The sequence below is a fragment of the Capsicum annuum genome, chromosome 2, assembly GCF_002878395.1.
Source record: "Capsicum annuum cultivar UCD-10X-F1 chromosome 2, UCD10Xv1.1, whole genome shotgun sequence".
NCBI classification, from domain to species: domain Eukaryota; kingdom Viridiplantae; phylum Streptophyta; class Magnoliopsida; order Solanales; family Solanaceae; genus Capsicum; species Capsicum annuum.
In genome coordinates, this window is record NC_061112.1 from 121222194 (window position 1) to 121246492 (window position 24299).

A 24299-nucleotide genomic window follows, 5' to 3' on the forward strand; every position below is an offset into this window, starting at 1 on the left:
TGATTTTCAATTTCTAGACTCTAATAGTGTTAGGGAACAAGAATCTAACACTAGAAACACCAAAAGACACAAAAATCTAGGACCTAAAATTTTGGCCTAGGGATAAAATGGGATAACAACTTTTTTTTTGCAATTTTCAGATTTGACACTTCTTTTTTGTTGATTTTCTAGATAGCCATACCAAGATTGATTTTATTGGAATAAAATCAAACCTTGCTCTGATACTAAATGATAAGAGAATGACCTAAAGAGATGAAGACTAAGAGAAACAAGATAACAAACAAATGCAATAAAGTAAGATAGATAGCTTGACATACGAGATTACAAGAAATAGGAATCAAACCGTGTATCAAACGATAAGACCCCTAAGACTCGCAGTAACAACACCAAACTCTTACAGTGACCGCTAAAGGAATCAACTCCGCCTTACAACCACCGTTTCTAAGCAAGGATCAATAATGGTTTTTCCAAGCCCTGTACTACTTGGCTTTTCCAAGCCCTAAACTACACTCTCAAAGAGAGAAGAAGAAGTCTTTCAAATATCAATAATCAACTCAAGAGCAAATGACCTAATAGAAGACTATTTATAGGCTAGCTTATTACATAGCAAAATGACCAAAATATCCTTAATGAAAGGAGTGGTTATGGAGTGTCTTTCCAACAAGTGTAATCCCCAAAATATCCTTAATGAAGGGTGCATCTTCAATGCTCCAAAAACAAGGGGTCATGCTTCAACACTAGTGGACTCGGGTTGGCATCAAAGGTAAGCCCCCACGCAATTTTCCACACATGGGTTTGCTTTATGTCATGCTCAAAACGGGTCCTGTGCATTGGCCTCCAATGATGTCTTCAAAAGCATAGATGGCCATTTGGTTTGTATCATCACCTACTAGCCTTATACCTAATTCTTGAGCTCCACTCCCTCCAATCAAGAGTCATGTCCTTGGTGTAGATAGCAGATTCTTGCTCTGACATAATCACAGGAAAGCATCGTCACTTAATATCTAGCTTAGTAAAGTTGGGTCAGACATGTTATTTGGCGTAATGATATTCTACTTCATAGAAAAATGAGACATGTTTGGTACGAGGTCTTTTCTTTGTAAGCCATTTCATGCTGCAGTTAAATACAGTTAATTGTAATAGCTCTTTCTATGGGTCCTTCTCGTTTCTTGGATAGAATCTGATAATTACCTTTCGTTGGTGCCAGATCACTGCTAGTGTGGAGGCTGCAAGAGATGTAATAATTGATGGAATACAGCGTTTCCCTGGTTGCAGACTTCTTTATGAGGTATGTTAACGAAAAGGGTAAATATGCACCATTTAGTAATCAGTGAGGGTATATATGCACCACTTTTTCAACAAGGGGTATATCCGCCCCAAATCGTAAAGTTGAGGGGTATATTTTCACCTTCTCTCGATAATGAATATATTCTACTTCTGCAGGAATTGATAAGATTTGCAATGGCTCATGAAGGAACTAAGCAATTGAGCATAGTAGACTCTGTCATAGCTAATGCAATCTCTCCTGTGTCAGACGTATCCAAAGATTTGGATATAAAAGATCGAGAAAGTATATCTATATTATTTTTGGAGGTCAGAGCCGCCTTCTAAATGATTCAGTTCTACATTGTTTTCTTTTCTCATTCTCCATTTTGGCAGTGGAAGGGAAGCGATGAGGGGAACTCTTTTTATCTAAGTGGAAAAACGTTCAATATTTCTTAGCTTCATGTGTGATTATCTGTTTGCTGATGCTGCTGGGTCAATCAAATAATGAAATGAAAATCTGAAAGAAATGACGGAGTATGACATACTCATAAACCAAGTATCTATTTCATAAGAATTTAACTAGTGAACATGTTGGGATAACTAACAATGGTTTGGAAGTGAGCTGATCACTGCTGTGCACGTTATAAACTAGCCGAGGTGGAAGGCGATTGTATCACCACCTAACCAAGCCGTACTTGTACTAAAATGAATGAGAGAACTTTGAAACTGAGTTTTTAAAAAGATACACTTTGTATGCATACATTATAAGTTGATTTTTCTGTTGGGTATAATGATTTTCTACTTCAGATCTCATCTGAAAGTACAAAATGTATTTGGAATGGTCTCAGTTTCAACAATGAGTTTATTGCCGAATTGTAATGCAATAATTTAATGGTTCTAAACTAACCACGTCCACCTTTAACTAGCGAAAAGTGTGAATACAACCTGCCTACACGGAACAATTTTAAATAAATAACTAGTTTACTTGACACTTCTGATTCAGTTTTCTTGGAGATATGCCAACCCTTACGAAAACTGCACCATACAACAACATCAATATACCCAGTGTAATACCCAAAAGAAAAACTAAAACTGCACCATACTTGAAGCAAAATGTTACCTTGTTTTTTTTTCACAATTCCTCATTATCTTGTACCTACTGAATGTCTGAATCTGGCCCTAGGTTTCTATAAAGTGAAGTTACCTTTTTTGATTATACTATTTACCAAGTTTTAGTATCTGTGTTTTGGATGTGTAAAATCCACTTTCACCTGTCTCTGATAATCATCATTTATGGTTACAACAGTTGGTTGATCTTTGTGGATCTATCTCTGAGATCAGAAAGGCATGGAGTCGTCACATTAAACTGTTTCCTCAGTTCATAAGAACCAATACCTCATTGAAACACATAGGTACTGGGCAGAGTTCACTGAACAGCTTTACTGAACAAAGGAAAAACATCTCCTATGTACTAGTTAATCAGCCATCAAAAGGACCAAGCTCTGGCCATATGATCCAGCTGACCGAAGGAGAGCAGGCACATTTACTGCCTCTTAAAGATGGGAAGCTACCAGATCAGCTTTCTGCAGAGCTGTCTTTAGCTGTGGTCAATGGCAAAGATACGACTGGTAAACAAGGACAGTCATCTCCCAGAATGGAAGATCTATCCAGTGGAAATGGCTCTGGGAAAAATGAGTTGTCTTTTGACCCTGTTGTTCAATCAAAGGATGATTCATCGACGCCAATGGAACTAAGTCATGGTCCATCACAGCAGAGGAGAGAAGATTTGCCTGGATCAATGGACTTCTCTTATGATTCCATACCCCAACCTGGAGAAGATGCATCCAAGTCTCCTGGGCCAGTTTTGGACTTTAAAGAACCCCCGAGGCTCCTTTCTGATTTAGAAGCCTCACAAAAACACCCAAGTTCAGAAATTGTCAATCGAGATCAGGATGTTGAGCTTGAACAGCCACCAGTGCCGGTTTCTTTGGAGAATCTTTCCTTGGTTTCTGGGGAAAGGGATTCCCAGAACTTCGTCACCATGCATTCGGATGATCCTGAAAGTGGTGAGGAAATTCCCGTATCACACACTGGCAGACCACAAGATCCTGTAAATAATGGAGATGGACCAGCTAGTTGTTCATCTCCATCAACATGTCTGTATTCCAAATCAGCACAAACACATTCAGGTCCTGTTACTGTTAAAAGTTCACTGCAAGTAATTGATACAGCCCCAGTTCCTGAAAGCAGGAGTTCACAGGTGCTCAATCAACCTGCAGGATATGATCAGCAACAGAAACCACAACGAGCTGCTTCACAAGAACTGCACTTGCTTGATTCTCGGGGTGATTCGCAGATCCAACAGGTCCTGGATAAGTCTACTGTGCAGTGTCAATCAGGTACCTCTCAGGAGAATATGCGGAGTAACAAATGCTGGAGAATGAATAATACGCCACAGAAAATCTCCATGTCTGGAAACCATCTCCAGGCGTCTTCCTCACCGGTTTCTAATTCTCAACCAAGTACAGCTCAACATTCTGTGCACAATAGCCCGCAAATTGGGCCGAATCCCCATCAAGAAGCATTAAATCAAACATCACAAGACATTTCCCTATCAGAAAACCCCCCTCAAAGGTCTTCTTCACGTGCTTCTTTTTCTCAACCAAATACACCTCAACATTCTGGGCAGAGTAGCCAGCAACTTGGGCCCTTACACCACCAGGAAGCACTGAATCAAACATCACAACACCATTACCAGCAGCAGCATCTTTTGCACTGGCAGTATCAGCAGCATCAGCTGCAAATGCAACAGCCCTACACTAGTATACAACAGCAACAGATGCATCTACATCCAAGTCAACAGTTGTATCAGCACCAGCAGCTTATTCAGCAGCAACAACAGCAACAGAGTCAGCAGCATACACCTCTACTGCAACAGCAACAATATTTCCAGCAAATTCAGTCGTTACAATATTCACAGCAGCAATATCTTCTGCACCAGCTACAATATTTACCGCAGGCACAGCAACTATGGCACCAGCAGTTTCAACAGCAAGCACAACAGATGAAAGCACAGGAAGGCCAGCAAACACAGGAGCAGCAGCAAGAGCAATATCGTCAGTCTCAAGAACTTGCATACCAGATGCAACAACATACTTATCAACTACTCTTGCACCAGTACCAAGTACAGCAACAAGGATATCAGAGCATGCAACAACAACAACAATGGCAACAACAGGGACATCTCCAATTACAGCAGTACTCTCACCTACAACAGCAGCAATATCATCATCTGGAGCAGCTAACTGATGAGGAATACAATCAAACCCATCAGGTTCCTTCTTGCTTATCTTATTGAATTACTATCTAATGATGGTGTTTCCCCATAAAAAGATGAAAGATGAAAATCAATATTGAATATTCTATTGGATACCGGAGGATATTTAGAATTTAATTATAGAATATTTAGTCACTTTATTAGCATACAAATTTATTACCTACCATATTATGGGTAGCTTAAGATTTCTATGTAAGGATAACCTTTGTACATTGTTTATCAATGAATGACAATTTCTTCTATTTTCACTTCCTTGCGACCCATAGCTCCTTGTTGAAAAATCCAAATGACGAACAGTTTGATGCATTGGAAACTAGACTCAGAGACCTTTAATTTGATAGATAATGCACACGTTACTCTTCATACATTGGGAGATATGTTCGTTTAAAGTCAGACCATGTGTGAAATCATCAGAATAATTTGTCGTGATGCAACCTTCAAATTGAACTTTTGTTTTAAGGCTCCGCTCAGCATCTAACTTCTGTGTAACATTTCAAATGTCGTTATATATAGGTTCCTTGATATAATTACCCATTTATGGCCTTATTCTCTGGTTTGACACCATTTCGTCGATGGTTAACAACTCCTACCTTAGCTTAAAGTTATGGGGTATAACAAATAGGTCCCCCAAACACTTGAGAACCACCAAAAGTTTCCGGGTCAGATCAAATGACATACATCGAATGGTTCAAGCTTAGCACGTACTTGCGAGGTGTTACAGTGTTGGAAGGATGTAGTTATAGATGTTCTCATGTCTTTCAGTTTGAGGCTGACACAGTACTAAGTAAGGGTGTTCATACTTTCGGCATTGTGAAATAGGATGATTAGTGTAAATGATATGAATAGTCTGATGTGCTATTTGGACCCCCTATGTGGGCAAAGGAGCATCGTCCTTTTGTGCATCTTTGCGCCTGCCTGGCATATACAGTAGATAAAATTTTTGTTCACGTCACCCAAAAATAGGATATGAACACCATCTCGAAATAGATAAAGGAAGAGAGTGAAGATGTGAGTGGCTAAATAATATTGAACGAACAGTCTGCTGCAAGCATTGATTTCTCTCAATGTCTTCTAAGTGCTTAGGGATTGCTGGATGTTTAGACTTCCAACTAGTTACATTTTTTGATGTTCGACTTAAACGGATAATAGTCTATATCAGTCTTTTGTCGTGTATAAACTTATGTGCATGTGATATTGACTCCGTCATCTGGCAATAGAGATTAACATGTTATGATGCACAGGGTCAACAGGTTGTGGAGCAACATTCTTCAGGAACTCCTGCTCCTGAATCAGAATCACCAGAAATTGCAAGGCAACCACATTCAGCAGAAAAAGCTAGATATTCCGTATCCCCTTATAGACGGCCCCCTGCTCATGGAGTCTCACCTTCACATAGTACGGGTACATCGGCATCAAAAACTTCTTCATTTTCGAGGAAAAATTCTTCCCAAGATAAGTAAATTTGGAGTATGCATGCCCTAGTTAACTCTTGCTGAAGAATTTTGTGTAGGTATTTGTAAACCGAGTTCTCTTTAGCCCTCAAACCCAAAGTAGAGTCACAGAAAGGAAAAGATTCCAAAATCAAATCAGTAGAGGTTGTTACTTCTCTGTATCTCGTGTATTTTTAGGTTGTTCTGGGACCTCAAATGTATCTACTCAATAGTCTAACGTACCTCTCACTTTCTAATATTATGGTTGTTAAATGAGAGAGCTGGATTATGTTTGGACAATCTAAAGCATTTTCAGCTAATTTAACATGATAATTTGATCAAAGTTTAGTCAAGTAGGGTTTGGTTTGGTCACCAGTGAATTGAATAGGTCATAATCCAACTTGTCAAACTTAAGTAGTTGTAGCTTTCTTAGTCAAAATCAGCATTAGCTTGTAATCAGATGCAGTTTGCTTAATGAGTTACCGGCATGAGCAAATTATTTTTTTTGTCAAGATACATAATTATTAGACAGTGAGAATTCCGAGTTGATTTAACTTGCTTGGGATTAAAGCTTATTGTAACACACAATGTGTTACTAGTGTTATTTTAGCAGAGTGGTTTTCTGCCTGATTTTGCTTTTTGCAGTCATATTTTCTTGTAATTCTGCTTCAAAGAATTTTCTTTTGAGACGATAATATTGGAATAGCTTTTCTACCCCAAGGTAGGGATTATATTTGTATACACACTATCCTTCTCAGACTCCACTTGTGGAATTACAATTAGTATGTTGTTGGCGCTGTTGTTGGTTCTGTGCCATTTCCTCATAACCGTAAATGTAGCTAGCTTTGGATTTTACCCATGTGAAGAACGGCACGCGAAGGCTTGAGAAGCAAGCAGTACTGGGAAAAGAAAGCCATAGAGATGCTAGATTCACCAGGGTAATACATGTGTTTGTACATACACGTCTACCATTAACTGTGATCAATCAATACGTATTTTTACTACATTAGATCACTCAATCATAGTTAATTGACTTTTACTCACGTAAACACTCTCTGCCACTAATTATTTGCCACATTCATCAGTTAGTCCTTTGTAGGTGCAACATAAGCACATATGATGTGTATAAAGGCCTTCGACACTCTTTTAAGGAAAAAGGCTTCTACGTTAATGATTGGCTTTATTTAGAACTTAAAACATTATGTGCTAAGCTATGAAATAAGCTTTTCTTGCAACATGATATTAATGAATTTAGCTATTTTACTTACTAGAGTAATGATGGTGTTCTAAATTGGTATAGCAGGTGCTTGATTATAAGTTATGGACTTGAAAACCCTCTAATGAGATATAAAAGTGAGTGAATTAAAGGAATGGCGTTTGCGCTTAACAAATTCTTTTTAGAAATGGCTTCCGCTTCAAAAAGAATCCGACAACTTTTGTTGCCTATTGGATTAACGTTGTGGGCATAAGTAAACTTTGCTGATAATATAAGATAGAAAATTCAGAATATTTCAACAAGTCAGATAGTGAATCCATTCAATTGACCACAAGTTCTCTTTTGTATGAAATGTATTGCTCAATCGTTCATAATTGTGAAATTGTGAATGGAGAATATTACATTGTTTTAAATTGATCACGAATTCTGATGCATTAGCAAAAGTTGCTTTTATTGTCAATTGTTCACAATTTTATTTTATTTTTTGTATTTACAGAGTTCGTATAATTCACAAAATAAAAGGATGAACCTTTTTTAATTGAAAACATGTGCAGATAAATTAATGTAAAGAGTGTGATTCATTTTGATCATGCTTTAAGTTACAAATAAAGTAACTCGATCTATATAATTGGACAGTCGATGCCTAATAGACAAGAAATTATGCTATCTCCAATCATTGGAACTCATTGAACTATCCCAAAACTCTCCCTCAAGAGAAAATTAAGCTAGACGCACATTACAATTTACAACTATAACTTATACCTAATGAGCAAACGTTCCTCTCTACAGTCTTGTTCAAATTAAGATAGAACTTTTTAAAGGATTTGTCAAACGGAGAGAAAAGTTAAAAGAGCACTCCTTACGATATCCTAGTACTTCAATTACCTCCATAGAGGTCTTAGGAATACCGATATTCATAATAAATTCAACCTGAAAATAGCTTTCTTCTTGGCCTAGTTAGAACTGTTTTCCCTCTTTTCCTGTTAATATTTCTTATGAAAGAACGTTCCCGTGAACACATCATCTTCAACTTACATGCCAATTCAAATACCAAATTAATACATCTCTCATACTTGCTTACACAAACTGTTTATTCACATATCAACACTCATATTCTTCTAATGACAACCGCAGAGAACAAGCACCTTTTTTATTTCCATGAATGTTAGCAATAACGCACTGTTATATACCTTGCGCAAGAAGCCTGAAAGTGCAATAGCAGCAATCACACTTCGAATAATCTTAATAAGAATGTTGGGCTATTTTACCAACTATACTAAATACAGTGAGGCAAATGTCGAACGGTGCAGAAGATCCTTAAAGGAGAAGATGACAAATTAAAGGGTTAGTGATTCAGTAAGATTAGTCCCTAGATGTTAACAAGTTGAAACAAAACTGTATGAGACAAGAATTAATCTGAAGAAAAGAGTCGGTACTGACAGACCATCCCCAAACAGAGTACCAACCAGATAACTAGATCATATGAACAGTGATTACTTCCAGGGAGAAGTCATGGTGTTTAAGTGATAATTAGTTAAGTGCACCTTCTTCGGTATGTGTCGAGCACACAAAATATTGAGCAGAGTAAGTAATACAACAATGACTACTACATCAAAATCAAGTTCGCTGTTAATAAGCAAGCAGTCCAATTAATGCATACACAGGTGATGCTAACAAACTCATTAATCCTCTTTACATAAGGATGAGAAGGGTAATATTAACATACACTTCTCTTGTTTTTTTAAAAAAAAAATGAGCACAAAGAAGGAAAAAACGGAAAGAAAGAGAAGGCTCTCTTTTACAGTTTCCTCGGATGAATACTCGTCATGCCAAGAAGTTAAAAGAGCGCCAAAGACTATGACAAACAAAAAAAGGGACAGGACAACAACAGGTGAGTTATACTGCAGGGACATACTATACAAAAAGGGATAAGATGTAACATCTCTAATTACATACCAGCCCTAGGAAAATATCTTACAGTTTTGAGTTCATCCTGATACTTCAATAACGAAGGAAAAAAGAAAACAAGAGAAAACAACCTGATTTTGGAAAGGAAAACCTGATATAGTCAGCAGTAGTTAGTTTTACACAAAACAAAAGAAAACAAAAGGCAGTTAGTTTTTCTCGTAATGACCCTGAGAAAACATTAAACAAATCAATACTGCATACCTAAGGATTAGTCCACTTGGTGGCCAAAACAATAGTTATCTCCATATGACCTGCAGATAACAGATTCAGATTGGAAAGGGTAATGAAATTTTTACAAGCACAGATATCAACGACAAAATATATCATGTAAGCTGGACCGTGAAATCATGAGAACTTCTCAGTATCTGCAGAGAGTTCGACTGGAAAATATCCAATTGGAAGTCTAATCCCGAACCTCTGTATCACCAGAGGCATCAATCTAGAGCGTTTGCATCTTCCACAACCACCTTACCTTGTCACCACCTAGAAAACACCCATTCTTGCAGAAGAACTTGCCTAAACTATTCAATACCGGAAATCGAACCCTATTGTCAATATTAAGTATCATGTTCAGTTGAAATAACACGTGGACTAAACCAAGGGGGAAACTATATACAATCATTTCAACTCGTCTGTGGATTTCGCAAAACATAAGCGGTCCTCAACCCGAATGAAGAACAGGTTTGGCAGATTGACGAACTATAAGGAATACTCTGAAAACTGCATTTGGCTCTTGAGGTAAGCCTAAGTAGCATGGACTTTTAGATGACTTATATAACCGACTCCTCTAAAGGTGTAACTGATGCCATCTTCAACCGGATTAAATTGGTTCCTTCAAGCATGACTCAGGAGAAGTTGCCTCAAATAGAAAGTCAATTGCTTAATGTCACTACACCAGTAATAATATAAGAAATTCCATTCATGTACAAAGTCTGAGGTACAACTCACTAAGAGATTCTTAACGATTCAGGTTACAGCTAATCCTCTCAAATTATTCAACAGATCATGCATCCTGTGACAACCATGCTTGAAGGTTTAATTACACTCTGGAATTAAGCACTTCAAGAAGCCTTTTATGATGCTTCTGTAAAAGCATGTGTTGCAAATAAAGAACATCCTACACCCGATGGACTACTATACCGGGAGACAAGACTGACATTGAAAGAGGCTTTTCTTTGTTGTTATGAAATCATTTTGACAGATCGCAAGTCAATAATGTCATGAATTGAATAGGTGAGAATACTGAAAGAATGGGAAGCAGGAATCCCAAGGAACATCCTGCAGTTATATAGCTAATAAATTGTCAGAACTACACTCTTGGCATACAATGATGCACTGCATCATCTTTCACAAGGCTAATTCTTATTCCACTTCTAAAGAGCTCAATCATGGTTAGTATCACAAGCTGCATGTACGAAGTCATGAACTCCGCGTAACTCCTAGTCAAACTGCAATCCTTTTGCACGATATTCCATCTACCCAAACTACTATATACAGAATGAGCCACAAAAAAGGCAGAAAGTACCATTCTCTTTGAAGTTTAATGACCTAAATTTACGGAGAACTCCAATTTTAGGAAAGGCTAATCGCTAATGATCCAGTGCTTTAGCTCAAGCATCTTGATGAGCATTCATTATTGGAATAATCCAAAAGAATGATAGTCTGCTTCCAGTACAATGAGTCGTAAACTTTATTAGCAAAGTGACACAATTACAACTTAAAGTTGTTGCAGTAATACCAACCTAACTGTTCTTCAAAATTATCTGAACTAAATTGAACTGGATGGGCCAAACATCACCTCACCAAAAATTAAATTTCCATAGGATATTCTAGGTATTCATCATATCAAGTATGAAAACAGTTGTATGAATTTGTTTTTTCGAACTAGCAATAATTGAAGATCCTTGAATAGCATTATTTTTTTTTTGGGAGATCTTCAAGCAAAATAAATGCAGAAGCATAGCTTACCAAGATTCACTAACATGAAATCAAAACCAAAGCACTAAGCAACAGCATGATGTTCAAATCACAAAAAACTGTTAACCAAGCATGGAAAAGGAGAGAGTTCATAAAAAATGATGGTATACTAAACTTGAACAGAATGTTTTTTCGCTTTCAATTTCACTAAACCAAGAAGATGACTATGTTGCTCGGAGTTATGTTTACTTTTATCGTTCAGCGTTTTCTTTTCTGATAAGGCATCATCTTGAGCTTTCTTTTCGTTTTTCTTTTTGTTTTGTTTGGGATCCTTTAAAAGCAGAGGGATTTTTTAGAAGACAGACAATTATTACACCATGCAAGAAGTAGTTACAGAGAAAGAGTTAAAAGTAGAGATAAAGAAATTAACCTGTTAGAAATTGGAAACTTCACGACCCTTGCACATATATCTAGTCTCTACTCTCTACATTGGTACAAATTAGAGTTAACTGGCATTCTAATGTTGTTCAGCATGTATCAGCGACTAAGGCAGGCAATCAACCGATATTCAAAGCATTCTGATGATACAGCTCTAATTAGCCCTTAGTAGTATGAATTGCTAAAATTGGTATGAATTGCTAAAATTGGTTTCTCTGAGGTAAATAACTGGTGGAACAATACCATTATTATTTTCAACTCCAAAGCAATCAAATCTCTGGGAGAAATGTTAGCCAGAACTTCTCAACATTTTAACAGATCAACTTCTTAACTTAATGACTGAACTTCAGAAAACTATTTTCTTTTCCTGATGAATAGTAGAGGCAGCCAATCTTACACAAGTGGTATCTTTCATCTAAAGGCAAAATGATTAGGTAGTAACCTCCAGAACTAAGTTTTAATGCTTGGGCTTTGAGACGAGTTTGATGGATATTTCTAGCACATATAACAAGTAACTTTCTGAAATAAAAGGAGATCAAAACAACCAGTACAAGTCTACATGAAGAAACAAGCAAGTGCTTGCATGTCCATGCTGTTCAATTTTTAACTTCTAAAGGTTGGTGGTCTTCAAAGGGTAATGATGACCCAAATAGCTTCTAAATCTATTTCTATTGCCAACCCTGACGTTTTTCACCAATTAGTATTCAATCGGAAGCCTATGTTTTTGCAAAATTGATAAGTACATGAGATTGTACAAAAGCTATACAATGAACAGGTGGTTTAATCCAACGAACAGCTTTATGCTATGATGACGAAACATGAAATCACAATTTATTGCACAATGGATCAATTCATATACACAAGCTTGTAAATAACTAGGCAAATATAACTGTACATTGCACAAGGAGAACCTTTTGCAACTATATGCGACAACAAATTAGATAATAAACTGAAGAAGGTTGTCAAAAGGGTGGAATCAAGAAAGAAATGCGCATAAAAACTGACTCAGCCAGAAAAGGACTAGTATTCTTATAGCACACCCAATTATATCAAGGCTCAATGAGGATAGAACAATGAGCATGTAAATGAAGGATAATCCTGTTTAAATGAGAAGAGAGGAGGGATCGTTAGAGGAACTACTAGGAAAAAACAAGGGCCTCTTATTCCTGGTTACCAAATTTCTTAGCAATGATAGGTCGGACATCATCAGCCTCAGCCAGTTTCTCTAGGAATGGAAGTAAAGAAATTAGTGCAGAGTCTGAAGGGTCATCAAACCAACTCTTAATAGGAATCCCATTATTCACTTGCAATCTGAAAACCTGAAATCAAGATGGAAAATTACTATTCAGTTACATAAAACAACAGCCTTACTTCATGCTCAAATAAGCACTCTGCATATTGCTATGTTGTTGTTCAAGTCCCACAAGTTTTTCTCCAATTTCCAACTAAGCACATCAAACTTGAAAGGAACTCACAAACATAAAGAATACATTTTTTTAACAAACAATTTTGAATTCTTCCTACAGAAAACTAGAGTAGCGCAATGCCTAATACATGTAATGCATCTATTTTACAGATTGCACAGGAATGCCAGTCACTTGAAGTCACCAGTCCACTCCCCCTTACCACCCATAACCAAAATAAAGAAAAGGGTTCTACCAACCCAGCAACTACTACTACTACTGCACCTCAGTTCCAAATCAGGGTTGGCTATATAGATCCTCATTGACCATGTTTCTCCATTTATAATCTTCTCAGGCCAACATTATATGACATAAAAATGGAAAGTATGGAAAGTACTTGACATTCTCTAGATTTCTAGTGGCATAGGATTATCTAACAGGGGTAAAAGACTCCTCGAAAGCATAGGACTTAAAGCAAACATATTAACATGAATAAAGCATACTCCCAAATAATAGGATAAGCGTATAATATTAGGTTTATCATCAAATTCAAGATGCAAGTAGATTACCTGTGGAGAATTATCTACAATTACAACTTTTGCCAGATCAACACCTAATACTGTTAAATCCTTGGTATAACTTCCATCAGAGAAGATGCATGATTCACGATATGCGCGCCTTGAAATAATCTTTCCATCTGGATCCAGAATATCCAACAGTTGCTTTGCATATATGCTCTGACTAGCGGTAAAAATTACAATTTCAAACATCTCTGCGACTCTCTCCAAGAATATCTGGAGGTGAGGCCTCTGTTTCACATAGACAATGTGTTCTTTCATGCTGAAGAAAACCCGAAATGTGAAGTCTGCGTCATCACAGTGCTCCAGAGTAGAATGAACAAGTGTCTCTGAAGACATGAAATGAATACACATGATATTAGACCATCTTGTTGGAACCATGTGTTATACACTGTAAAATATAAGTGCTGTACAAGAATGTACCAGGGTACACCCTGCTGTAAAAGAATCTTTCTACTTTACGGAAACAATATTATTTCTGGTGCCATCATTCCTACTTCTAACTAGCCTTCAGGTACTGCAAAGATTGTTTTTAAGCCAAGCTACACATTGCATCATTTGTAGTGTAACAATAAATTGCAGCAAAACTATAATGAGAAGTAAAATTGGAGTACCCAAGTAGAATCTCACCATCTAAGTCAAGTACTAGGGTGATTGATTTGCATCTTCGTGATTGTTTTGGCAAAATATTTGGCCTCTCTAATATGTCTGGCAAATTTCTTATGAAACTATGTGGGTCAAAGCATTCTGCTTGGTCATCGGACTCTATATATGTGAAAGCATCAGATTGTTCAGATGATCTGAGCTGGTGAATAGCCATGTATAAGCTCGAATCATCCGACTGAACGGCAGTTTCTCCAGATGTTCTGCACTCTTGACTATAGCTAGCTACTGCTGTGTCTTCAAGAAAAGGCAACAGCAAGCATTCCTCATCAACATTAGTGAAGATATTTGGCTCTTCACACTTGTAATCAGACAAGAATCTGTCAGTTAAACTGTCATCATAGATGTTTTCACCCTCGACGGCTAAACAAGAAACAATCATATCAGAGATGTAGAAGTCTGAAACATTGCATGTCTGAAGTTCACACGAACTTCTGCTGCTATCACTATCTTCAGTCTCCAATTGGGGTACATAAAAATCATTGCTTGCTGTAAGAAACCAAAACCAAGATAAGTTTATGTAAGAATGATTTTTTTTGCAAGAACTTGAAGAGAGAGAAAGGGTAAGAGTTGTGCTTCTCAGCTCTTATCATCTAAGGCCTGAAGGGCTTCTGGTTGTTCGATAACATCCTTTTCAAGATCAAATGAAGCAAAATCTAAGGGTAGGCTGTTGGTTTGCCTAAGATCTTTTTCAGGGCGAAGAGAAGAAGAAATAAAATTTGATTATGAATTCCACAATCAACAAAAAAATGCAACAAAATTGGAGGTGTACCTCCATCACTTGGATCAGAATCACTGTGTGCACCAACAGGCTCCAAAGTAGGTGAAAAGATGGTCTCTGAACTTGATTTGGAGGTTACTACTGAAGACTCCTGCATTGATTTCAAAACATGATGGTACAGTACAAACAGCAAAAATCAAATTGTCTAATCTTAGCATGCAGGCACAAGTATGGCATAGAAACTAAAATGTAAAACTGTTGGGAGATGGGAGCATATATCCTAGTGTCTACCAGCCCTATAATATGTGAATTTTCATGAAGTAATAATGTGCGAGCTATATTATGTGAATTATATATTTCTTTCTAGCTGACCCTCATAAAACAAATCAAGTCAATTTTTGAGATGGAATACATGTCATACTTCTCCTGACACTCATATCTCAGCCCTTTCACATAATGTTATCTTCACACAGCCACTAAAGTAGAGATATGGAGAGAGTAGCTTAAATGCAGACCTTTCTTTGGTTCCTTGTTTGCTCCTAAGAATTTCAACATTCAGTTTCTGTGTCTCCATAATGTCTATGAAAAACATATTTATGACCATTCACCCGTGAAATTGAAACTACATAAATTTATTATAGAGCAAGCTGAAGATGCACGACAGCAATATATGTATATTTGGAAAAATCATTACCCATAATACACCAAATAGTTGAAAGAAATGAATAAATAAATTAAGACTACTATACACGAAACTTAAAACATCAGGTACTAATAGTTATCACTCCACAATGTATTTACCATTTTATCAAGGATTGGAGAACCAGTAATAGGTGGCTGTTGCTTTTCAAGCAGTTCATCTGGCAAATCATTAGCATGATCTCCATTTCTTCCGACTTGGTTTGGATATACTTTATAGTAGATAGGAACTGCAAAAATTAAAGTAACTGATGAATGAAATAGGATGAGCAGTACAAAGAAATGTCAACGTCAGATAGAGCAGAGACTTCCATTGTTAAACTTGCGCGTGGGTGAAGAGAAAAGCATCAAACTCACACCATCAAAATCACAAAATTCTTATTCTTAAGAGCCATACAATAGAACCAACTTACCATCCTGAGTACTATGAATCAGATCTGCAACTTCGTCTGCATTCTGCACACTCCTGGTTCGAGAGAGAGAACTCTTGGATATGACACTTGACTTTGGACAGACATGGAGACCATTTTTCGAACTGGATGTGGCTATATTTGTCTTCATTTTTAGTGATGGCATTTGATTCGTACTTTGGATATCTAGCACAATCTTGATCTGAAAGCATCAGTAGGGATTCAAGCCACAAGAGACTGCTGTCAGAGAAGATCGAAAAAACTTTAGAATTCATGGCCACATCTGAAGGTTAGCATATAGAAAAGTAGAATGAATAGCACTCCGTTTTTACTCAACTGTATGTAGTGAAATAATCAACAGAAATCATACTCAAATGAACTCTGCCAAACCAAAAATCAGAATCACTTTAATATAAAGGAACAGAGAAAACTCCTGCTATCATAACCCACACCTAAAACTCAACTATTGGCTGAAGCAAAAATCAAGCACATCTTTCTAGATAATTTTCTGCACTGAATAGTTCTCCCCCATCCAAGCATGGAAACAACTTTTTTTTAACCACAATTTGCTAATATTGCACCACCAAATTTTAACAAATGTTACAAGAGTGGTGAAATCACGCCTTCTGATCAGTTCCTATGTAAAGATGGATAATAAGACCAATTTTTTTTTGCTGACTTTTTAAATTTTCTCCACACAAACCCAAGAAACTGGATCTGCCAATAGAAAACACCCAATTCACACCACCAAACATACAAAATCTTCTTCCACATAGGCATGCCGGAGGTAAAATCCTTTTGTCTCAATCGATCAATACTGTGTCAGCTGGATAAATTACTTGTTTCACACAACTCTTCTAGTCATGTTTTTTTACTCTTCACCTCCTACATCACTATTTACTCCCCAAACTTCATCCTTTATTATTATCTTCCAAAATAGAAGCTTAATTTCCCTAAACATTGAAAAAAATTACCAGAAAATGAAAACTTTCCCAACAAAAAACAAAGATAAGATGCTATTTCTCCCCACCTTTGATGTTGACCACATAAAGACTCTTTTTTTAATCAGAACCCTCCAAAGACGGATTACAACTGTGGAAAGAACTACTTTTTTCCAAATATTTTTCCTCCTCAGCTCATGAAAACCCGAACCTTCCCTCAAATTAACGCAATTCAAACCTATCAAGAATCCTATAAACCACCGCATCACCCATACACTCTAGATAAAACATCTCTAATTAAGATCCGCAATAACAAAGGCTCACTCTCCTAATTTCTTAGAACTAAAAAATAACAATCAAATTTTTTTATAAAAAAAAATGAAAGCAGTATACTGCACATGTGATAAAGAAAATCATCGTGAATTTTATACCACACATAACTACTCCATACTCCATATTTCCACAATTATTTGCAAAAAAAATAACTAAAAATCAAAACTGTATTTCTAATTAAGAAAAAATTGAAACTATACCAGTAATGAAGTTGTAAAAAAAATCACAAAAGAAGAGAAAACCAAAACCTCAACATAATACAAAGTAAACCCAGAAGATCGCAAAAGTCAACTCCAATCAACTTTCAGCAATTCAATAACGAATCACACATATCATAGCACCTAATCAAACAACTAAAATTACAAATGATTAACAGATCAAAAACCCTATAAATTTAACCATACCTCAAAATTCAAAGTCCAAAAACGGCTCAAATTACCAAATTTAAACAACAAAAAACTATAGGTAGAGTTACCAACAAAAACAGCTCACAGATGATAAGTAGACAAAGAGAGAGTCGGCGTAGAGATACAAATTTCTGTATCTATAGGTTTGTCTATATATACATACATATATTACCTGGTAGAGTCACCAAGCGTCTCTCTCTGTCTTACTTTCTCTCTCTAAACCCGCGCTTTTCTCTCTCTTTGCCTGCTCTTTGTATTGGAGAAAGGGGTATTATTGTCTACGCCTGATACTTAATGACCAGTTTTTGTACCATAAGCTGTAACTAGTTGTACCTTCAAGGAATGTGAACTAGGAGTACTTTTTTTTACTTCTTTTGGTTATGTTTTTTCCTTGTTCACATTGTTTCAAATTTGGCTATAGTATTTTCCCTTTTTTTTTTCATTCAGTGCTCATATAAAGCCTCATTAGGGGAAAGCATTTTGTACTAAAGATTTTTTCATACCCAGCGCTCAAACTCGAGATCTCTAGTTAAGGAAAGAGCAGTCTCAGCCGCTGCACCACATTCTTTGATGATAGTATTTTTCGTTTGTTTAAAAATGTCTTTTGGCTTTTTGATAGTTTTTAACTTTTTATTATGCAAGGTCGAGTTTGAAGCTTGATATGATAGACTTAATAACACAGAGTCATTTAGAAGGAGAAATAAGGAATAATTAATCTCAAAAATTAATTTTAGGATAAGCTTATTTCATGTTTGATTGGGATAAAATATATGAAATTAGTTATGTCGAGATGATAGTCTTATTTTTATTGTTACTTGAGGGTGAATAATTAATTCTGTGATAACTAGTTTTTATTTGTCCTCGTGTCTTCTTGATGTTAGATGATGTTGTATTAGTGTTAACTTTGTAATTTTAACATCGGTTGTAGTGCAGTGGATGGACTGTTCCACCATTAATCAAAGGTCGAGGGTTCGATCCTGAATATGAAGAAAACTATGTTGGGAGCGCTGTCACCTTAATGGGCCCTGCAATACGCGATCTGAATTAGATTAGTCGGGATTACAATGCGGGCACCAAACACCGGATGGAAACAAAAAAACTTTGGAGTACCTCATCAGGACACCACATTAGTATATAATTATACAATATGAGTAACTGAGAAGTGTTTTTTAAAAAAAATAGTAATCACTTAGATATCTATCTAATGTAAATTTATTACACAAAATAATCGTACTTTATTTTGATAACCTCATTATAATCAACTTTCACGAGTTATTTACTTTTATTAACCAGATTAATAGTTTGATAATTGTAGAATATCGATTCTAATCACGTGTTTATATGGTAAGAAAATGTATATTTGATTTATAGTTATTGTATAGATATCTTTCTGGTGTATAATTAATGTATAACTATTTTTTCTTATTATATAATGTTTAGATCAATAACTAATGTAATTATCTTTATAACATAATCATAGTAGAATTAATTGTATATTATGCCTCTTTTCTATGATTTCAACGCTATAACAAAAGGAAAAAAATACATTTTCAAAATAACGATTATACTTCCTTGCAAATCAATAGAATTTCATACTATAGTCAACCCAACACCAACCATTTCATTAAATGACTCACAACTTTAAATTTTACCGAAAAGTCTTAATTTTAAATTTTCAATTTTCACTAGAACTAGAATATAATCAGAGGCGAAGTCAATATTTCTGCTGAGAGAATTCAAAGTTAGAAGAAAAATTCACTGAAGGGGGTTCAACATCTATAACATATACAGAAAAATCATTTTAACCATATATTAATAGTATAATTTTTCGTAAAAAGAAATTCGGATGAACCCCCTATTACTAGGTTGGTTCCACCTCCGAGAATATATTATTTAAGCTTGTTTATTCTTTTATAACTTTTTTTTTTTAGGCAAAAAAGAAAATTATTCAACCAATTAAGGGTGTGTTTGGTATGAAGGAAAATGTTTTCCATGGAAAATATTTTCCTAGAAAATGTTTTCTTGGAAAATAAATTGATTTCTTGCTTGTTTTCTTATGTTTAGTTGGTGGAAGAAAAATATTTTCTAGTATTTGGTTGGTGAATGAAATTTTATTTTTTTTCAAAAAATATATTTTAGTGTTTAGCTAAAGCGTAAAAATACATTTTAGAATCTTTTTTAAAAAATAAATCCTTTTTTGAGAAAAGGAGCTGGGGGCCAGGGTAAGGGAGTGATGGGAAGGGGGAAGAAAAAAATTTAAAAATAAATTTATTTATTTTGAGGTTGGGGGTGGGAGGGGGTGGGGTGGGGGAAGGGATGGGAGAGGGGCTGGTAAGGGGGTAGATGTGTGGGGTAAGAGAAAAATTTGAATTTTTTAATAAAATATAGATATTGTTTTTGGAAGGGGATCGGAGCTGGTAGGGATAGGGGTAGGGTGGGGGTATGGGATAGATAAGAAAAAAATTTGAAATACTTTTTAAAACAATTAAATTTTGGGGGTGGGGGTAGGCGTGGGGTGGTGTAGGGTGATAGGGTATTGGGGGCGAGGTATATGATTTTGAGAATTGTATGAACATTTCAACTTGAAAGTGAGGTTGAAAGAGAGTTTTGAAAAATGTTTTCCTGACTTTTTGAAGAAAAGTCATTTTCCTTATATTTAAGGAAAATAAGCAGTCGTTTGGCCATAGAAATTTTTTCCTTTTTTTCCGAAAAATTATTCTACTTAAGTGAAAAAAATGAAAACACGCACCGTTTGGCCATGAATTTTCCAACTCCGAAAAATTATTTGGAAAAGTGAAAACAGGTTTTACTTGTTTTCACTTTTACTTCTTTCACAAAATTTCAAAAATAACTTTAATTTATATTCATGGTCAAACACAACTCCAACTCCAACTTCATCTTCAACTCCAACTCCAACTCCAACTCGGCAAAAAAGTAATTTCCATGGCCAAACGGGGCCTACGTTGGTTTGAAAAACATTTTTCAAAACATATAAGCCAACCAAACATAAGAAAACCAGAAAAACACACCCTAAGTGTTAAAGAAATTGACACAGATCAAAAATAATATTAACTCAATCAAATAGTGAAGACTTACATCTAGCTCTTGATAATGCATAACTAGTTTTGCACAGTATCGTCTAGGTTTTTTTATTCGGTGTTCGCTATCTGCATTAGAGTTTAATTAATCCGGATTCGCACCGAATGGGGCTCATGCGAGGGTAGTGCTCTATACCTAGGATTCTAACTCGAGACATTTGATCAAGGAAGGAACAATCTCATGCAACACATCTTATGGTGGTACAATAATGTCGAGCTAGTTGACTATCATATCAAGAACTCAAAACTAAAATAAACCAAGAAATTAAAAAAGTGACCAAAATAGGCCACCTATTTAAAAAGTTACCAAAATAGGCTAATCGTAATAATTTATTACGTTTTCCACTTTTTTCTTAACGGTCAACTAACGGAGTTAACTTTTTATAAAACGTAAAAAATTATTACGTTTTACATATTTATTTGTAAAACGTAATAATTTTTTCCGTTTTCTAAAAAAAATATGTAAAACGTAAAAATTTCTTATATTTTACACGAAATTCGATAAAAAATACAGTATTTTGTCACATCCCTAATAAATTATTTTTAAAAAAAAATTGTAGTAAAATGTAACAAATAATTACGTGGTCCACTTTTTGAAAATATGCTACTGATTTCAGTTGACATCACTGTGGTCCCCTCCCCCACCCCACTTTCTTTTTTATATCCTATTTCCTTTTAAGTTTCACTATTACTAGTCCAAATAATTTATTTTTTCCTCTGTAATAAACTTTTACGTTTTACATAAAAAAATTAAAAATGATAAAAAAGAGAAATATCAATTACCTCACGAACTTAGCACTTTCCTTATATTTATTTTATATCAAAAAATAACCGTTTCTATCCTTAATTATCCGATTTATCTCTAAAAAAAATGTCACGTCCCAAATTAAGAAGGACAAATAAGACCGCATACACTTACCCTACAAGCACTCTACAATGTACGCAAGGTTATGAGATAATAAGGAACGGGATATTCAATATAAGTTATATACATATGCGAGAGAGTTGTATTAACAAAATTGAACATTACGATACTACATGATGTCCATGAAGCCTTTAGTCAGCTTGACACGTGATACTTCAAGTGACTAGTTGGCATAGGGCCTGTCATGCCCAACTAGGTACCTGTACATGTACCCAAAAAGAATACTAGGCAAAGGCCGCTCCAGGGAGAGATGGAGCTCACCAAAATATCAGTTGAAAACGACAATAGAGCCTAACGTGGATGTCTGTTATCCTGAGAATCTGAGCCTGCATTAATAAAACAAAGTGGGACCGAGATGTCAGTACATAAAAAATTTGTACTGATATGAAAGCAGATAGAATAACAGCTGAACAAGTACAGAAGCTCATATAAGTCAAATGATAAAGTGAAGTACGTATGAGCCAATTAGTAACACATAGGAGTATATGATATGAATTGATAACTTTTGTACGAACCTTACTAGTATCTTATACAATGTTTAAAAAAAACATTCATTATAATTTAGGGCTTATACTTTGTCTAGGTGATGCTCCTATCCTATAAGTCATACACATAATCACAAGATGGCCTTCCGAAGGCGATCTGAGGCAAGTATAAAGCATACGTTGCTCTCATACTCATTGCTATGATAACATATGTGTAACTGTAATCGTAGTCTGTATCGTATCCAGGTACGCCACTCCCAGGGGCTCACTATGAGGGTCTGTCCGCAGGCCATATATGTCATATGTTGGCTCGAGTCAGGGGAAACTAATAAAGAATGTTTCAGTTGACTTCAAATACAAATGACGCCACAAAGGCGGGTACGCCCAATGATTGGGCTCACTATAGTGGCCTGGTCTCGACCTTGTGCACAGAATCACGTCGAGCGATATGTGAAGCCAAACCTATGTACCCTCCCATCGTTAATGTTTATCAAATAATGCCCCAAAGGCCTATAACACATGAGTTACGATAATGATTTTTTAACTAACCATGTATAAGTGAAGCTATGCTATTACTACTTACTTTAACGTGTAAGGGCTTCAAGTATAGAAACTAATAATAATATGAAAGTATGATAGAACATTAACACAAATAGTGAGAGATAGAATAGAACATTAACACAAATAGTGAGAGATAGATACTTATAGGCTTGATAGTAGAGTGAAGGAATGATATGTAAACCAATATACAAAGGTTCTACTTTCGTATTTCATGAGAATTATATTAAAATTAATGGGAAGGAGTACATGGCGTAGGATGGTGCCTTAATGGCGAGAGAAGGTTTAGATTTACATACCTTAGTGCCTTATTAACTACGTTAATAATTCGAGCCTCAAGTTTTCAACCCGCTGGAGTGTAGTCTTTATTTTTTCCAACCACTAGTCCCTGTTAGCTGATACGTAAATAACTAGCTACAAGGATAACAGATACGTCCATTAGTAACTCGTAGGTGCACTTAATACCTTATTCCGATAATTTTTACTTATGACCGAAATTAATCAAATTCCTTAACAAGAACCCGGGATAAATTTCAACTCCTTCAGCTCATACAAATCAACATAAAATACATCCAACTGATAGAAATTCCTAAAACTTTACTTTACCAAAATTTCATCTCTTTCACGAATTTTAGTTGTAAATCCATCTCAAAAAGTCGTGCAAGGATTCAAATTAACCATAGTTAACAACTTTTACTGCACCCCAACATTTTCTATGATCAAATTCAAATATGAGGTGAAGAAATTACCTTTTTGAAAGAATTCTCCAATTCAAGTTCTTGAGAATTCTTGATAAAACTAGTAGTTTCTAGTAATCAAAGACTATGAAACGTCTCCCCTTGAAGGAATATTTTTCGTATGCTTTACAATCCTTTCAATTTTTCTTGTCAAGAGCTGCACAAAGAGAATGGTAGAGAACCATGGGAAAAGTTCCTAGAACGTGAAATTTGAAAAGGAATATAACTTTCCCTTTAGTATCACTACACACTATTATTATACTAAAGAAAGAAAAGAAATGTCCAAGGGCGCATGTACACTTATAATATGTACTAGTTTATGGGCACGCATGTTACGCGTATATCCCACATGATAATTAATTTTTTCTTAAAAAAAATAACATATCGCTGAAAAAAAATATGAAATTTCAATCAGTTTTTTTTTATCAATTACCAAGATAAGTAGCTAATTAGGATTTGATTTATGAAATTAGGAAAAAGACAAAAGTACTCGTGATCTATTACTTTAGAGATCTTGATGTTTTTACCCTTTTAACTTTGTACCTAAGAAATTTATCAATCTTTATTCATTGTGCAACTGCAACAACATAACATATGGGTATCCAGTTCTATTATTAAACAACTCATATAAGTAAAGGAACACATTAAATGGGAAAAAGAGAATTCAATAGGAATGAAAATAAAAATATTTTAATCTTTCTTGAAAATTAACGAAAAATCTATGGTAAAATATACATTAAAGAATTAAGAACTTTCTTATCATATCCTT

The 24299-nt window shown here is 35.5% G+C and overlaps 2 protein-coding genes across 11 annotated transcripts in view; one reads left to right on the forward strand and one right to left on the reverse strand.

The window, feature by feature from the left end:
* Window positions 1-6529, forward strand: part of LOC107859145 (pre-mRNA-processing factor 39-2) — a 44052-nt gene extending 37523 nt beyond the window's left edge. For 2 of the 3 annotated variants that reach the window (XM_016704053.2, XM_047406765.1), the window contains 4 exons: window positions 1208-1288; window positions 1444-1593; window positions 2573-4600; window positions 5845-6529. In XM_016704053.2, coding sequence (XP_016559539.2) covers window positions 1208-1288; window positions 1444-1593; window positions 2573-4600; window positions 5845-6063 — 2478 coding nt within the window. In that variant the 3' untranslated portion in view covers window positions 6064-6529. The remainder of the gene's footprint in view (window positions 1-1207; window positions 1289-1443; window positions 1594-2572; window positions 4601-5844) is intronic. The other variant, XM_047406764.1, reaches the window with a different exon arrangement.
* A 1674-nt stretch (window positions 6530-8203) lies between these two features.
* Window positions 8204-18047, reverse strand: LOC107859146 (CTD small phosphatase-like protein 2). 8 transcript variants are annotated; one of them, XM_016704054.2, is made up of 9 exons: window positions 17900-18047; window positions 16050-16283; window positions 15739-15866; window positions 14989-15088; window positions 14184-14705; window positions 13545-13882; window positions 12747-12891; window positions 9419-9468; window positions 8204-8453 (listed from the first exon to the last, which is right to left on the reverse strand). In XM_016704054.2, exons 2-8 carry the CDS (start codon window positions 16210-16212, stop codon window positions 9419-9421), a joined length of 1446 nt encoding a protein of 481 aa, XP_016559540.1. In that variant the 5' UTR covers window positions 16213-16283; window positions 17900-18047; the 3' UTR covers window positions 8204-8453. The 8 variants fall into 8 exon arrangements, with proteins under 8 accessions (XP_016559540.1, XP_016559541.1, XP_047262722.1 ...); XM_016704055.2 differs by having other exon boundaries at window positions 16050-16286; window positions 17900-18012; XM_047406766.1 differs by having other exon boundaries at window positions 17891-17994.
* Window positions 18048-24299: the final 6252 nt, after the last annotated feature.